Source organism: Camelus ferus, chromosome 1, assembly GCF_009834535.1.
Source record: "Camelus ferus isolate YT-003-E chromosome 1, BCGSAC_Cfer_1.0, whole genome shotgun sequence".
In the NCBI taxonomy this organism is placed as follows: domain Eukaryota; kingdom Metazoa; phylum Chordata; class Mammalia; order Artiodactyla; family Camelidae; genus Camelus; species Camelus ferus.
In genome coordinates this window covers 120151617-120168315 of record NC_045696.1, presented here as the reverse complement: position 1 = coordinate 120168315, position 16699 = coordinate 120151617, and the positions used below count along the sequence as shown (strand labels likewise).

Genomic DNA, 16699 nt, shown 5'->3' with positions numbered 1-16699 from the left:
TATCTTTTAAGCCATGCTATTGTGAAAACCAAAGCCAAAACTAGTTTCTAATTAAACATTTCAGGAAAGACTATTACTTTAAAGGGGGCTTTGAGCTGGTTTTACAAAACGTCAGTAAACAAAGGTGTTACAGCCCGCATTACTTATGAGAAATGGTTGCTTATTTCTGTGTGACTAAACTGTTTATTCTCTCTTTTTTTTACTCTCCTTAGATAACTAAACCCACAAACCATTTCCTGTCAAGGAAGTTTGGCTTAACATTTTATAGCCAGAGGTGTTTATTTAGTCTAAAACCTGGTCAACAAGATGTGGGAGCCATAGTCTCCTTGTAATTAACAAAGATATGAAAGTAACATGACCAAGCACTGAATTCTGAGCAGAGAAGTCAAGAATTCAGGACACTCCCATCTTTGGCCTTTGAGGCATGGTCCTCAAGTTGCCAAAAAACATGTCAAGAGATTCCCAGGCTTGATTTTCTGAACCTCCAATCCCATATTTAAGAACAACAAGAGGGGAGAAAATTCTAGTGCTGGGGCATAATTATAATTTATTTTTCAAAAAGTAATTATACACTGTTCAAAATTAAGATTGATCTGCAAAGGCAGGAAGAGCTCATTCCAACCACCTCATGGGAAACCTTACAAGAGAACATGAAAGCCCATGGGTGTGATTCAACCTTACACGTGAATTGGTGATTATACCCCCATCGTAAAGCTGTCGTCCCGTGAGAATGGAAACCTGTGTCCCTGGATAGCTGAGGACCGTTTCTAACAAGATTCTCCCTGAAAAGCATGAAGTGATCTTTTTCCTATCACTCAGTCCTAGAGTTAGGGAAAGTGTCTGTAAAATAAATATAAGTAGACAGCACAATAGGGTGGACAGGAAGTACGCCTTGGAGTCAGGGAGACATAGGGGCTTAAATCCAAAAATATCTCTTGGCAACCATGCAACTTTGGGGAAAGTGGTGTTCCCTCTCTGAGCCTCGATTTCACACCTGTAAAATAGGTTGTAAAGAGCACAGAACTAAAAAAGGCGTGTTAAAGGCATAACACAGGCTGGTGTGCAGTGGATACGAAATGTCATCTCTCTCCCACACACCCCCCCAACAAATCCTCACCTTCCTCCCAGGGCTCCCACCATCACCTCTGTGCCCGTCGTCTCCAAAACACTTTGCATACGTATTGCAGCACGTTCTTTCTACAATTGTGTCCTGAAAACAGAATCCACATCACGTACAATTTTTTTTTTCATCTGTATGAACTTACGTCACATGACACGCTAAAGAAACAAAATTCCCTCAAGGTTTTTAAAGTTATTAGAATGTACAGATCTGGTGAAGGATGGTGTCAAAAACAAACTACCACCAGAAATTGACACAACATTGTAAACTGACTATACTTCAATAAAAAAGTAATTAATTAATTTAAAATCTAAAAACAACTTACAAGTTGCTTCCATAAGATGCTCGGGAGAGATGGCAGTGTGATGCTGAGAGGTTGATGATACGCAAATCCTCTGCCAAATTCTAGCTCCTGGAGCTCCTCCAATTTATACACACCTTCCAGGCCAATAGTAAGGAGTCCAGAGAATCCTTCAAAACACCAACAGGTGGGGGATTTCCTTGCACATCTTTTGAATGGTCTGTCTTTGGGCCCCAATATCCATCACCCCTCCTACAGCCTCATAAATCTTGTCTCAAACTGCATTTCTTTTAAAATCAAAGCTAGCTCATGACATGCCTTCTTGAAGAATTGGTCTGACATCTTTCAATCCCTGCAGCTGAAAGTCAAACAGTTAGATGGAACCACAAAGGACCCTCAGGGCTCTTATAACCCCAGTTTTCTATTTGAAAGAGAGTTTTCCCCTGTTACAGTATGAAGTTACATCCTTTAACCCCATGCTTGAAGTAGACTTGTGGTTTACTCTGTGACCATCTTGCGGGCTGTTCACAAATATTCTGGTTCCTCTACTGAAGAGCATGAGGTAGGATTTCACTTTTTTGGGGAAATTATAAGCTCTCATTAAGCCCCAATTCTTTACCTGCAAAAATATTATCTCATGAAAGTTACAACTGTCCGCACGGCTAGCTCTGACCAATGAAATATGAGCAGAGGTGACACTGGCCACTCCCTGGGAGAAATTTTAAGAGCAGTGCACACTTCAGCCCATTTTCTTTCCCCTCCCACAGAAACAGATCCCTCCTTCAGCCTGGGTCTTCGACTGATAAGAAAGAGGCATGGACGAAAGGGCATGAGGTACAAGATGGAGACAGTCTTGCTAGCTTAAGCCACTGAGATTTGAAGGTGGTCATTGCAGAATAACAACCGTCTCCTACTGATGCAGACACTGAGAGATCATCTGGCTTTTTCCATGTAACAGAAAACATAGTGACAAGAACATTTCTCAAATCTGGCCAGAAGTCACAGTAGAATTTCCAAACAAATATTACCGTTAATACTTAAACAGTAAATTCACACACACATGCACACACATCAGCTCTTGGCTATGGTAAACAAACTGCTTTAAAATCCTGTGGTTAAAAGTTGTATACAAATTCTTAATTACTCCTCAAAATAAATTCTTGGAAATGGAATTGCTGACCTAGCTCGTAGGCAAAGTTTGCAGTCCTTTGTCATGAACTCCCAGTTCCCTTCCAGAAAAGTTGCAACATTTTAAACTTTCAGTGGAAATCTATGCAGTAAATTCAGTTGAAAGCAAATTGTCAGAAAATATTCCGCTTAATGCAATCCTTAGTAAAGTACCCATGACAGTTTTCACAGAACTAGAACAAATGATCCTAAAATTTATATGGAACCATGAAAGACCCTGATTTGCTAAAGCAATCTTAAGAGAAAAATAACAAAGCTGGAGGTAACATGCTCCCTGACTTCAGACTATATTACAAAGCTACAGTCGTCAAAACAGACACATACTGGCACAAAAGCAGACACAGAGATCAATGAAACAGAATACAGAGACTATAAATAAACCCACACACCTAAGGTCAACTAATCTATGACAAAGGAGGCAAAAACATACAATGGAGAAAAGACAGTCTCTTCAATAAGTGGTGCTGGGAAAACTGAACAGCTACATGTAAAACAATGAAATTAGAACATTTTCTCACATTATATAAACCTCAAAAATAAACTCAAAATGGATTAAAGACCTAAATGTAAGACCAAAAACCATAAAACACTTCAAAAAAAAACAGGCAAAACACTCTTTGACATAAACTGCAGCAATAATTTTTTGGATCTGGCAAGAAAACAAAAGCAAAAACAATAGGATCTAATTAAATGTAAAAGCTTTTGCACAGCAAAGGAAACCATCAACAAAACCAAGGCAATCTACTGAATGGGATAAATATTTGCAAATGATATGACCAATAAGGGGTCAATACTCAAAATATATAAGCATCTCATAAACTCAATATCAAAAAACATACAACTCAATCAAAAAATGGGCAGAAGACCTGAATAGACCTTTTTACGAAGAAGACATACAGATGGCCAACAGGCACAGGGAAAGATGCTCAATATCCTTAATCATCAGAGAAATGCAAATGAAAATCACAGTAAAATATAATCTCACACCTGTCAGAATGGCTATCATCAAAAAGTCTACAAATAACATATACTGGCAAGGATGTAGAGAAAATGGAACTTTTGTACACTGTTGGTGGAAATGTAAATTGATGCAGCCACAATGGAAAATAATATAGAGGTTTCTCAAAAAACTAGATACAGAACTAACAAATGATCCAGAAATTCCACTCTTCAGTATGTTTCCAACAAAAATGAAGGCACTAACTCAAAAAGATACATGCACCCAGTGTTCATAGAAGCAGTTTTTAAAATAGCCAAGATATGGAAGCAACCTAAATGTCCATCAATAGAGGAATGGATAAAGAAGATGTGGTATATACAGTTGACCTATGAACAACATGGCTTTGAACTGCATGGGTTCACTTACATGCGGATTTTTTTCAATAAATAACCACTATAGTCCTACATGATGCATGGCTGGTTGAATCTGTGGATTCAACTATGGATGAATTGTGGATACAGAGGTTATATTGAGGTGGGAAGCCCCATAAAAAAGACCGGAAGGACCCCCAGGCAGGGCCACTACTCTCCTGCCAGCACCACCCAGTTCCCTGGCCCAGTGGCTCTAGATCAATTTTTGCCTCTGGAACAGCTTACTTCTAGGAAAGTGGAACTTATCCCTAAAATTCTATTTGTTCCCTGAGCTCACTCCTGATTGGTTATTTCCTTCATTCCTGATTGGTCCATTTCCCTAACTTCTGATTGGTCCATTTGTAGTATTTCACTTGCATGGAGCTTACTCCTGATTGGTTATTTCTTTCCCTCCTGATTGGTCCTAATTAGACAGCTATTGTTATACCTTATTTGCATATGACGTTGCAAAGTGTAAACTGGCAGCCTATTAAAAGCCTGTGTAAACCTACAGATGGGGTCCAGAGCTTGGAGTGTTAACTCCTCTGGGCCCGCCGGCATAATAAACCTGAGTTCTCCAACTCTCCGAGTGCTGCTTGGTCTCTCACCCGGATCCAGGTTGCTGTCACAACTGAGCTGTAACACCAAGCCATAACACTGAGCTGTACCACTGAGCTGTCACACATTTTTCTGCAATAATATAGTTATACATGGGTCTTCAACTGTACTCAGGGTTGGTGCCCCTAACCCCCGGTTGTTCAAAGGTCAACTGTATATTCAAGGTATACTACTCAGTCATAGAAAGAATGAAATCTTGCCATTTGCAACAACATAGTTGGACCTGGAGGGTATCACTTTTAGTGAAATAAATCAGATAAAGATAAGACTATGTTATTTATCACTTATGTGGGGAACCTAAAAAATAAAACAAACAAATGAATATAACAAAACAGAAACAGACTAACAGATAAAGAGAACACACTAGTGGTTACCAGTGGGGAGAGACAGAGGGGAGTGGCAAGTTGGGGGAGGGAATTAAGAAATACAAACTATTATGTATAAAATAAATAGGCTACACGGATATATTGTACAGCACAGGGAATATAACCAATATTTTATAATAACTTTAAATGGAGTATAATTTGTAAAAATATCAAATCACTATGTTGGACACCTGAAACTAATATAATAATGCAAACCAACTATACTTTGATTATATGCATATATATGTACATATACACATATGCATGCAGCAGCCCTTGGAGATGGATAAAGAAGAATCAGGGAGGAAGGACAGTAGAAAAAGTAAGACGAAGCTTTAGGGTGATTTTAGAGTTTAGGAAAGAGAGACGGTTGGACCCCTGGGTAGCTCAAAAGAGCAGAGAGGACCCACTTCCCACGAAGCAGGGGTTGCACCCACAACCTTCTGAACCAGATGCTGGACTGGTAACTGGTCAGCCCTGTCTCAGTCAGAGAGACCTAGGGGTCTCTCAGCCCTCAATAGCCCCCTGATTCATACGAAGCCAGAAACTGGGCAGCAGCCTTGTGGGCACTGAGCTCCAAATACCTGGCTTAGCCTTCGGGGGCTCAGAGATTCCTGGGCCATCCGGAATCTGAAAGATCATCTCTGCCCCTGTGGGAGGAACAACACCATGCACTTACCTTTGCTGCGGAGAAGCTGGGACGTTTCCTTCAGTCTCTCTAAATCATCATCCAATCCATCTGTAAACACTAAAAGGACCTGTTGTTTATGAGAGGGGGGTATGGGAGATGCAGGAACAGAGGGACCAGGGAGAAGGAAGAAGAAGGGAGGACAGAGGGGAGGGGCAATGGAAAAGATCGATGCTGTAAATTGCACGTTTCTTAAAAAATGTAAGGGTAAGCTATAACCAGCCTTTCACCCTGTTCTGTTCCATTTTACCCATTCATTTGTTACTTTATTACACACTCACTTGTCCTCCATGTCCTCCCACACACACCCCCCACCGCTGAAAAAGAATTTGAAGCAGCTTAATGTGTTCACTTAAAGATATCGTCCAAAAATTGTCTTACAATGTTCTTTATCTATGTTACCTTTACTCATAGAAAAATTGAATTTAAAAAGTGAATTACTTTTTTTAAGAAATAAATCCATCGGATGCACGATGGAAGGAAAAACTCAATGTAACTTTCAAAGTTTGGGGAGGTCGTTTCCTAATAGATGTCATATGAGATCTTTTTACCTCTGTGACTTCTGTGGGTGCATGGTTCTGGGGCAGCAGAAAGGGAGGAGGGGGGTTATGCTAACAAGCCATTAACTGTCACTAAAGATGGCTCAGGGGGCTGATTACAAAAACAATGGGTCCTACAAACTTATGGTTACCAGAGTGGGGAAGGGGTTGGGAAGGGATAAATTGGGAGTTTGAGATCAGCAGATACTAACTACTATATATAAAAAAGATAAACAACAGAGTTCTACTAAATAGCACAGGAAACTATATTAAATATCTTGTAGTAAATGATGACAAAAAAGAATATGAAAAGGAATAGATGTATGTATATGAAACATGATGCTGTACACCCAACATTGGAAATTGACTATATGTCAATTAAAATAAATAAATAAATAAATAAATAAATAAATAAATAAATAAATAAATAAATAAATAAATAAATAAATAAAAATCATGAAAGAGAGAGAGTGAAAGAAAGAAAGAGAAATAACGGGTTCTTACAATGAGTGACCATGAGGAGCTAACATCCTCCAAGCTGTCTTTGGAAGAAATTTATGTCGTGGAAAACCTGGATCACTAAGCTGTGGGCAACCCGAGGGCAGTGACTTTATCCTTTTACCTCTACTGACATTCAGCAAAGAGCCCCTAGTGCTTACTAAACACTTGTTGATTGAATGAAAACACATCTCTTGTCAATCTTGACTGAGTAAGACTAGTTTTCCTCTATGCAAGATCCTCAGTGAAGAACAGTTTATTTGTCCTCAGTCCCAAAAGCCTTATCCCTCCCCATGCCTAATGGTTCGATAATGTGGGTTCTCAGCATTTGTTACCTTCACTTTAGCAGAAGAGAGATGGAGAGCACTATCTCCCAGGGACTGCAAAAAATCCACATCCATGTGGTTGCTATTGGCAGCCTGCTGAATCAAGAACTTCTGAATTCTCCCATCACTGTACTTTTCAAAACCTGAGTCAAAGATGAGCTGGCCACTTGAGCCAGGAACCATGTAGCGGAACATCACGTTGGTCTGACCGGGAAGGCTACAGCTGATGTTGGAAGGCAAGGCCAGCTCTTGCATCAGCTCTGGCAGTAACCCTTCAAGCGACTGCTGAATTTGCCTCGTGGGGGTGGAGACATCAATTCCTACAGACAAATCTATGTGGCATCCTTTGAAGGTGAAGGAGAAGAAAATCAAATTAGTTATCTGTAGACACACAACCCAGCCCAGAAGATATCAACCAAGCTGGCTCTGCAAGAAGGACCTCCAGTTGAGACAAGAGGGAAGAGGACAGGGTGCAACCACTAAAAGAATGACACAGCCATTGAGGATAGGACATAAACTGGTTAGAACCAATTAGCACCAAGATGGCAGAAGATTCAACTTCCAGTAGACCCTGAGCCTCATTATATGCTCACTGGAATATATTAGCACGCTAGATGGCACTCCCACAGGTGCCATGACAGTTTCAAGGCTGACCATAAAAGGTCAAAAAGTGGGTGATGGCCCAATTCCTGGGGATCCCTACCTACTCTTTCCCCCAAATAGTTGGAATAATCCTCCCACTTGTTAGCATATGAAATTACCCAGCCCATAAACACCGACAACCCCCAGACCTCGTGGTCAGTATCTCTTCTGAGATGGACGCATTCTGCCTATGGAATGTGTACCTCTCTAAGTCAGCTTGCTTTCACTTTACTATGGCTCACTCTTGAATCCTTTCCTGTGCAAGAACCTACTCTCTGGCAACACAGCCAACCCACAGAAGGGTAAGCTAAATAATGGTGTTTTTTTATTTAATTGAGGGGGATGGCTTGTTACACAGCAAAAGTTAACTGGTACAAAACATACACAATGCCTCTGCAGGTCCTATTCCCTCTAGCCAGAGGTCCTTTCCCATCCCTTCCACCCCAGCTTGGCTAACTCATATTATGTCCTCCAAATTGTAGTTCAAGTGACTGCCCTCCCTAAATCTCTCTGTGACTCATGTCCCCAGATCCTCAAGCTGAGTGATTAAATGTCCCTGTGTATCCACTCTTACTTCACTTGACCTTCTCTCTCTCTGAACAAAGAGTCCCTCATAGTAGGGACTATGTCATCCTACTTTCCCAGGATCTAACACACATCCTCATTAAATGCTCTCCAAACAAATGTAGAAGAAAATAATGAGTCTTGAGTTTCTTTCAGCACGAGCTGTACTACTCCCTTCTTCCCTGGAAGCTTCCTCCCACCCACATGCATCCACCTTGTTTCAGGAAAACGTGTTGGAAAAGACCAGGACTGACAGTCATTCCCAATACACGGTTCCTTCTGCCTAAAAGCCCTGAAGCCCTCCTGGGAGGACGGAGCTAGAGCCTGAGGGTCCACTGATGTTTCAGGCTATATCCACCCACTCACAATAAGACCACCCACAAAATTCCACTGAGGAGGCAAAAGCTGGCAGTCACAGATGCACTTGGATTAGAATTGGTGAGAATAACTTAAAATGGAACTTATCAACCATAAAAGAGCCACTATTATTATCTACTTCTGGGTAACAAGCAGAATTTGGGATTGTCAGGGCAACCCAGGACATGTAGGCGCTGTTCCCTTAGATCAGCACACATTGGAGTATTTGGCTCAGAATCAATAAAAACAAAACTGCAGATTTGGGGGTGGAAGGGTTGTTTTGAGGAAAATAAACACTGGACACTTCACCAGTAAAAAGGGTCATAATCAGTGGCTTAAACTTTCTCAGGGATCTGAGATCCAGGGCTGAACCATGACTGTTCAATCTTCTAAATATCCTCTGTGCTAGCCGGCCAGATATGTTTCTGCAATTAAAAAGACAGAAAATGCCTTCCTCCTCTCTTTCCATATAAAACATCTTGGCTTTGTTTTGACTTTTAAGTCTCCAGTTGAAATTCACCACAAGGAATTTCTGCAGATGTAAATCTCATTTCTATATCAGATCTAAATTCAGAAAAAAGAAATTTCTTTTTTGCAGTGTGGTAGATTACTCTAACATTTCTAATTTGCATTCTCCCCAGAATATTTTCAGCTGGCATTATCCCTGTACCGCCAGGAGCATTTTCTTTGCCTGTTAAGGGAGAGAGTTGAAACTCTAAGGTCTTTCTGATTCAGCGTTATGATTCTAGAATTCTAGAATTAATTAGGTTTCAGCCATTATTAGAGTATCCAGCTAATTTAAGCCAAAAAATCAAAAGACAGAGCTGAAGATAAATATAAATCCTAATTTACTAGGTGGCGCAAAATGATCTGAAAAGAGAACCTAGACTCCTATATTTCTTCTCCTCCCTAGGACAATACCCAGCTGCATACAAACAAAACAAAACAAAAATAGGATTTTGATTCCTGAAGAATCTGAACTGCTTAATACAGGACATCCCATAATCCATGCTTATTTAAAAAAAAAACAATTTTACACACACACTCCTTTCAATTGATTCCTGAATTCACCAAAGACACTGATAAGTAGTGATACCCTTTAGACAGAAATAGATCAAAAAACAAATTTCTTCTGTAGAGCACAGGCAACCATATTTGATATCTTGTAATAACCTTTAATAGAAAAGAATATGAAAAAAATATATGTATATTCATGACTGGGACATTGTGCTGTACACCAGAAATTGACACATTGTAACTGACTATACTTCAATTAAATATATGTATATATATACATATATATATATGTATATATATATACATATATATATACTTAATATTCTACAAAATTGGATCTGGCTTTTCGATACCAAAACTGATGGGAAATTCAAAACCTCTGCCTTCTTGATTTTCCATCTGTGTTTCCTAACCTTTCTCTTGTTTTTCTCAGCTGGAAATTGAGTATCATAATAATTGAGTATTATAATAATAACCCCCCTATTTCACATGGGGTTGATTTAGGAATATTGGGCTTTATGAGTTTCATTATACATTATTCCATAGGACATAACTATACACTATACTTTGCCACATATCACGATACCATCCTGCGCTGTCCTATTGCGTACTATAACATACTACACTGTATTTCAGCCTCCTACTCCATCCTGTACTGTACCGTACAACCCTCCTACTCAAAGGGTGATTTGAAGACTAGCAGAGTCAGCATCCCCTGGAAGCCTCTTAGAAATGCAGACTCACCCCCAACCCACTGAATCGGTAACTGCAGTTTAACAAGGTCCCCGGGTGATTCAAATGCACATTCATCTGAGAGGCCCTGTTGTGCTATACACCAAAAGGCACCTAGAACAGGATTTGGCACACAGACCCTGGAACCAGACTGCCTCAAGTTCATGAACACCTCTGCTATTTACTTGGGCCAAATAACCTGATTTTGCCATGCCCTTGGTTTTCTCATTTGTTAAGTAGTATCTACTTATTAATAGGGTTAGGTGAAGACAGAATGTTTTAACCTATGGGAGCCCTCGGAACAGGACTTGGTACAAAAAAAAAAACAACACATCTAAAGGTGAGCCCTTCTAATTACAATGTATGTGTGGCATCTTGTCCCCATGGGTAGGAGGCATCCGTGAAGACATTCAGTCTCAAGTCAGTCTCAAGTCTCGGGAAAAGAGCCAAGGGAAACCCAAACTGTTGGGAGGAGGAACCCTTGTCTCCAGATCCTGTTGTTTCAGAGAAAAGCTTGAGGAGATAAAATGGGATTGAGGATGAAATGAGCCATATGGAAACAAAATGGCAACCAAGAAGCAAGACCCAGTACAGAGTCGCATGGAAAAGACAGCATGTTCTATTTCATAAGAACAACTATCTGACTGATCTTATTCACTGTTTCTCTTTTCCTTTCTCTGGACCCCAATCTCCAGTAGGCCGTGTTTGCACATTCCAGTCTGGCTTCAAATCTACAAGGAATGAAGGAAGAGTTGGGAGGACTTACTAGAGGCAGAGTTTGGAGAAGGGTCAGGCCTCTGGAGTCCAGAGTGATGACAGCCATGTGAGTGATGACAGCCACGTGAATGATGAAAAATTTCCCAAGGGAAGGAGACCACAGCGTTCCTTCAGGGCCGTTATCTTCCCCACAGCGTGATTTTCCCTCCCTCCTCCAGCTAGAAGGACCAGTTTTATTTCACTAAGAGAGCCAGCCTGGTCCCAGACACCTACCATGGGCTTATGGATTGAGTGACAAAACTCTCTGTCCCTCACCTTGTGGAATGCAGATCTTGTACAGAATCTCCTTCTCCAGGTTTTGCAGGGACTCAAATTTTTCTTCATAGTACACTTTGCCCTGGTCCTTAGTGATCTCCAAAAGCTGAGACTTTCTGGCTCCTCCTACCCCAATGGCAAAGATAATGATGTTTCTGTCCCTGAGGGCCTTGGCCGGTAGGACTACACTGTCCTGGGAGACCCCGTCGGTGATTACAATCAAATACTGATGAACACTGGGCCTCCCTCCTCTTGAACTGTCAAAAAAAGACAGCGTGAAGTTAAGGGCTTTCCCGGTGTAGGTGCCATCATTTATTTGCTTAACGTTCGAGATGGCCCTGTGGATGTCCGCCTTGGAGGAGTGCTGGCCGAGCCTGAATTCTTCCTGCGGGTTGGAGCTGAACTGCAGAAGGCCGATCCGAATTTCATCGGCACTGATATTAGATAGGTTCACCATTCGCCTCATGAATCCCTTCATCCTTTCAAAGTTTTTCGGGGGGATGGACTCAGAACCATCCATCAGGAAGATGATGTCAGCTTTCCTGTTCTTACAGGCTGGGTGGGGGAAAGGGCAGAACATTCTCTCAGAGTCTGAAACCAATTAATTACAAGCTGCCAAGAAGAGTCTAGGGTAACATATATACAACACAAAATACATTTAAAGGGGGTGGAAAGGGAAGTCAACGAAATAAATTTTCTGTGACCCGGTACGAACAAGTCTCAAAATAAGACACAGCTGTGTGATAAAGATATAAAATGTGACCACCTTGGATCAATCTAGGTCATGGTCACTCTGTGTCCAGTGCTCACTTTTGGACCAGTGAATCCATGCTTGGGGAATGAAGCCTATACAAATAGATTAGACATACATACTCAGAGAGACACAGAGAGAGAGAGACTGAAGAAAAATATTCTTACTCTCTGAGGAGCAGATGTCCTGTACCACTTCTTGTTGGATGGCCTTCAAAGAATCAAAATCATGCACGAAAAACATTCTGTCCTCAGCCATCTCCCGAAGCTCAGCAGTGTTAGCATCCCTGACTCCAACGGCATAAATGGTGACTCTGTCTCTCCTCAATGCCTCTGCGGCCTCTGCTACGTGATCCATAGATTTTCCGTCGGTGATGACGATGAGATAGCAAGGCACGTTGCTGCGAGTGGTGTCTGCAAAGACCTGAACCATGTGGCCCAAGGCCCGGCCGGTCATGGTGCCCCCTCCTTTCTGCTGCATGCCATCAATGGCAGCCTTCAGCCCTTCCCCGCTGGGATGCTGGCTGAGGATAAACTGAGTGTCGATATCGTCTGAGTACTGAACGACTCCAAACTGTACTCTGTCAGGCCCCACGTGGAACATCTTTATCACCTCGTTCATGAACACTTTCATTTCGAGAAAATCGTCTGGGTTGATGCTGCTGGACCCGTCAATAAGGAAGTAAATATCTGCCTTCTGGATGTGCACACAGCCTAGGTGGTAAGAGGAAGTGGCAGCCATGAGAGCAACATTGGAGATGGCCCGTGGCAAAGCGATCGATCCCCATGCCCCCGGTTCCCTGAGCCCTCATTGCTCCCTTTCTACTAAAAGCACCTGAAACTCTCCCTAAGGATGTTCCTTGGCCAAGGGCATGATTGGCCCACACCCCAGTCAGGCCAGGAGTGAGATGGAGCAGCCACCTGCCATGATTGACAGGGCCGGTGGTTAAGTACCCCGTCTCCCTTGCTGTTTGGTGGGACCACTCTAGGGGGAACCCTCGGAGTCCTCAGCAAAGCTGAGCCTGGTGCCTCCAGCCATCGCCTGCTCACTAACTCAACCTGTGCTGGCTGCCTTCCCTCCCTCTCCCCAGCCTCCACTCCCCAACAGTGTCCCCTGCACTCGCCTCCCAGATAAATCACTTGAACCTACATCCTTGTCTCGGAGTCTGTTTCTGATGAACCCCAAAGATGTGAGGAAAATACGACTTGACGTTTCTCAAATGGGGATGTTGAGAACAAGCTAAAAGTGACACATCAGAGCCTATCTGAAGCGATAGATTGTCTCAGCATCCAATATACCTGCTTCCACTGCAAGTTATCCTTTTTAAATGCATGGGCACGGGGGTGAGGGTATAACTCAGTGGTAGAGCATGTGCTTAGCAAGCACGAGGTCCTGGGTTCAATCCCCAGCACACCATTAAAAATAAATAAATACAAACTACTATGTACAGAATAGATAAATAACAAGGTTCTACTGTATAACACAGGGAATAATATTCAGTGGCTTATAGTAACCTGTAATGGAAAAGAATATGAACAAGAATATATATATATATATATATATATATATATATATATATACGTGTGTGTGTGTGTGTGTGTGTGTGTGTGTGTGTGTGTGTAATTGAATCACTATACTATACACCAGAAACTAATACAACATTGTAAATCAAAAAAAAAATAATAAATTTTTTTGAAGGAGAGAGAAGCAAGACAGTGGAGTAGAACAATGGGGGAGCCTCTGAGGCTTAGATCTGGCCTGAGCACCCCTTGACCAACAGAACTAAGTTAAACGGGCACAAAGGGTCCCCGTGACACCCAGCCCAAGATGCGAGCCAACAGCTGGGGCTGGGACAGGCCGCCCGAGCTGTGTAGAGGACAGAGGCAGCTGCACTGACACAGCCCGGGGGGACTTCAGGGGGCTGCACGCCATGGCTGGGAGGGGGCATGGAGCAGAACAACCTCCGTCCCCCATAAATTGTGAAAAAAGCAAAGCAACAAGGCTGGTGTGCCCTGGGGGGAGGGGCACCATAGCCTTCGTCTCCTCAGACCCAAGGCGCCATTACTGGCGTTTCTTGCGAGAAGAGAGGCAGGGTGCAACCACAGCCGCCATCTCCTCCTGTGCACAGTGCCTGGGCGGGGGTGAGGCCGAGACCTGACTCCACACCCGGGGGCTCTGCAACCTCCTGGGCAGGACTGAGACTTGTTTACAGCCTGAGACACATAGGAGCTTTCCGCCCTGACACCTCAGAGAACTCGCGCTACCAAGACAAACAAGGAGATGAGATCTGGCATGGAGCAGGGGTGGGGCTGTTCCCCGGTCTTCCCTGCACACCTATGGAGTGCCAACCCGAGGCAGAGCGGGCAGCTGCACAGAGCAGTGGAGCAACTGGTGCCGGGAGAGGGTGGATGGCCACCTGCCTTCCTGGCAGGAATGCAGCACCTGACCACGGTACTGGGAGGGGGCGCAATCTGCCCACCTGCCTCCCCAGAGTGCAGCATCTGACTGTGGCATCAGGAGGGGGAGTGACCTGCCTGCCCACCAAGTAAGAGCTCAGCACCAGACCCAGTGTTGGGAGGGGGTGCGATCTACTAGCCAACAGCCACTGGGAGCAGCACAGACAAGTGTGCCAGCAGAGGGCCTCTGGAAAAAGCAAGCTGAGTTCATGAAACAGGATGAAGACACAAAGACCTCTCGATAAAATCATTAAGAGCACACTGTCTCCAGCTACAGATAAACATATAAAAACTATTGAAAATAGCATAAGGGACCTATGGGATAATATAAAGCGTGCCAATCTTCGCATAACAGGGGTTCCAGAAGGGGAAGAAAGAACAAAGGGGATTGAAAAGGCATTGGAAGAAATCATAACTGAAAACTTCCCAAACCTAAAGAAGGAATCAGATATCCTAGTACAGGAGGCTCAGAGGGTTCCAAACAGGAAGAACCCAAACAGACCCACACCAAGACATATCATAATCAAGATGGCCAGAGTCAAGGATAAAGAAATGATCCTAAAGGCAGCAAGAGAAAAACAGAGTGGGTTACAAGGGAACCCCTAAAAGGCTCTCAGCTGATTTCTCTACACAAACACTACAGGCCAGAAGGGAGTGGCAAGATACATTCAAAGTCCTGAATGAAAAAAAGATGCAGCCTAGGATACTCTATCCAGCAAGGCTATCCTTTAGAATAGAAGGAGAGATAAAGAACTTCACAGACAAGCAAAAACCAAAAGAGTTTAGCAACACTAAACCCATGCTAAAAGAAATATTGACAGGTCTACTCTAAATAGAAAAGAAGCAGGATGCTACAGAAATGAGAGACTCATAACTGGAAAGGTGATAACTACCATGAATTACAAATAAAATAAACACAAAATTGAAAAGAAAACATCTAAATCATTAAAAGTGGGAGAGGGAAGCAACGAAAGCCACTGTGGAAAACAGTATGGAGATTCCTCAAAAGGCTAGGAATAGACTTACCATGTGACCCAGGAATCCCTGGACATATATCCAGAAGGAACCCTACTTCAAAAAGACACCTGCACCCCAGTGTTCATAGCAGCACTATTTACAATAGCCAAGACATGGAAACAGCCTAAATGTCCATCGACAGATGACTGGATAAAGAAGAAGTGGTATATTTATACAATGGAATACTATTCAGCCATAAAAATGACAACATAACACCATTTGCAGCAACGTGGATGTTCCTGGAGAATGTCATTCTAAGTGAAGTAAGCCAGAAAGAGAAAGAAAAATACCATATGAAATCACTCATATGTGGAATCTAAAAAAAAACAAAAAACATAAATTCAAAACAGAAACAGACTCATAGACACAGAATACAAACTTGTGGTTGCCAAGGGGGCAGTGGGTGGGAAGGGACAGACTGGGATTTTAAAATGTAGACTAGATGAACAAGATTATACTGTATAGCACAGGGAAATATATACAAGATCTTGTGGTAGCTCATAGTGAAAAAAACATGACAATGAATATATGTATATTCACGTATAAGTGAAATATTGTGCTCTACACTGGAATTTGACACAACATTGTAAAATGACTATTACTCAATTAAAAAGTGTTTAAAATTTAAAAAAAGAATAATTTTTTTAAAAAAATCATTACCAAAACTAAATAAATAAACTTAATTACCTTCCCTCCAGAAGCTAATACAACATTGTAAATTAAAAAATACAAATAACATTTTTTGAAAATCATCCCCTTAAAAAAATAAATAGATCTAACTATCTTCCCCTCTTCAAAAACAAACAAACAAATAAACAAAAATTCACAGTTAAGATCACCCAGTGTTTTACTTTTGTCATGTAGCAGATTTCTCAGAAAGAACAGCATAATTTTGCCCTCAATCCCTTCAGCCTTATGTTATTAATCTCTGGATTCCTTGACCCAGGGACGCCTTTTCACGGCTCCTGACCAGAAGGGCAGTGGTCTCCCTTGTTCAGGCCACCACTTGGGAGGACTTGGTCCATGCAACACATGAAACATCCTACACTAGATAAAATATCTGTTGTTTATCTGAATGAAATTCAAATTTCACTGGCCATCTTGTATTTATCTGCCAACCCCACCCTAGAGGGGCAGG

The 16699-nt window shown here is 42.2% G+C and overlaps 1 protein-coding gene across 4 annotated transcripts in view; it reads right to left on the bottom strand.

Moving 5' to 3' along the window:
• Positions 1 to 16699, bottom strand: part of LOC102518573 (collagen alpha-4(VI) chain) — a 110518-nt gene that overhangs the window by 66730 nt on the left and 27089 nt on the right. For 3 of the 4 annotated variants that reach the window (XM_032489275.1, XM_032489288.1, XM_032489282.1), the window contains exons 7-12: positions 12256 to 12801; positions 11338 to 11892; positions 7003 to 7337; positions 5622 to 5700; positions 1446 to 1591; positions 1118 to 1210 (exon numbers count right to left, since the gene is read on the bottom strand). In XM_032489275.1, the coding sequence (XP_032345166.1) occupies positions 1118 to 1210; positions 1446 to 1591; positions 5622 to 5700; positions 7003 to 7337; positions 11338 to 11892; positions 12256 to 12801 (1754 nt within the window). The remainder of the gene's footprint in view (positions 1 to 1117; positions 1211 to 1445; positions 1592 to 5621; positions 5701 to 7002; positions 7338 to 11337; positions 11893 to 12255; positions 12802 to 16699) is intronic. The other variant, XM_032489299.1, reaches the window with a different exon arrangement.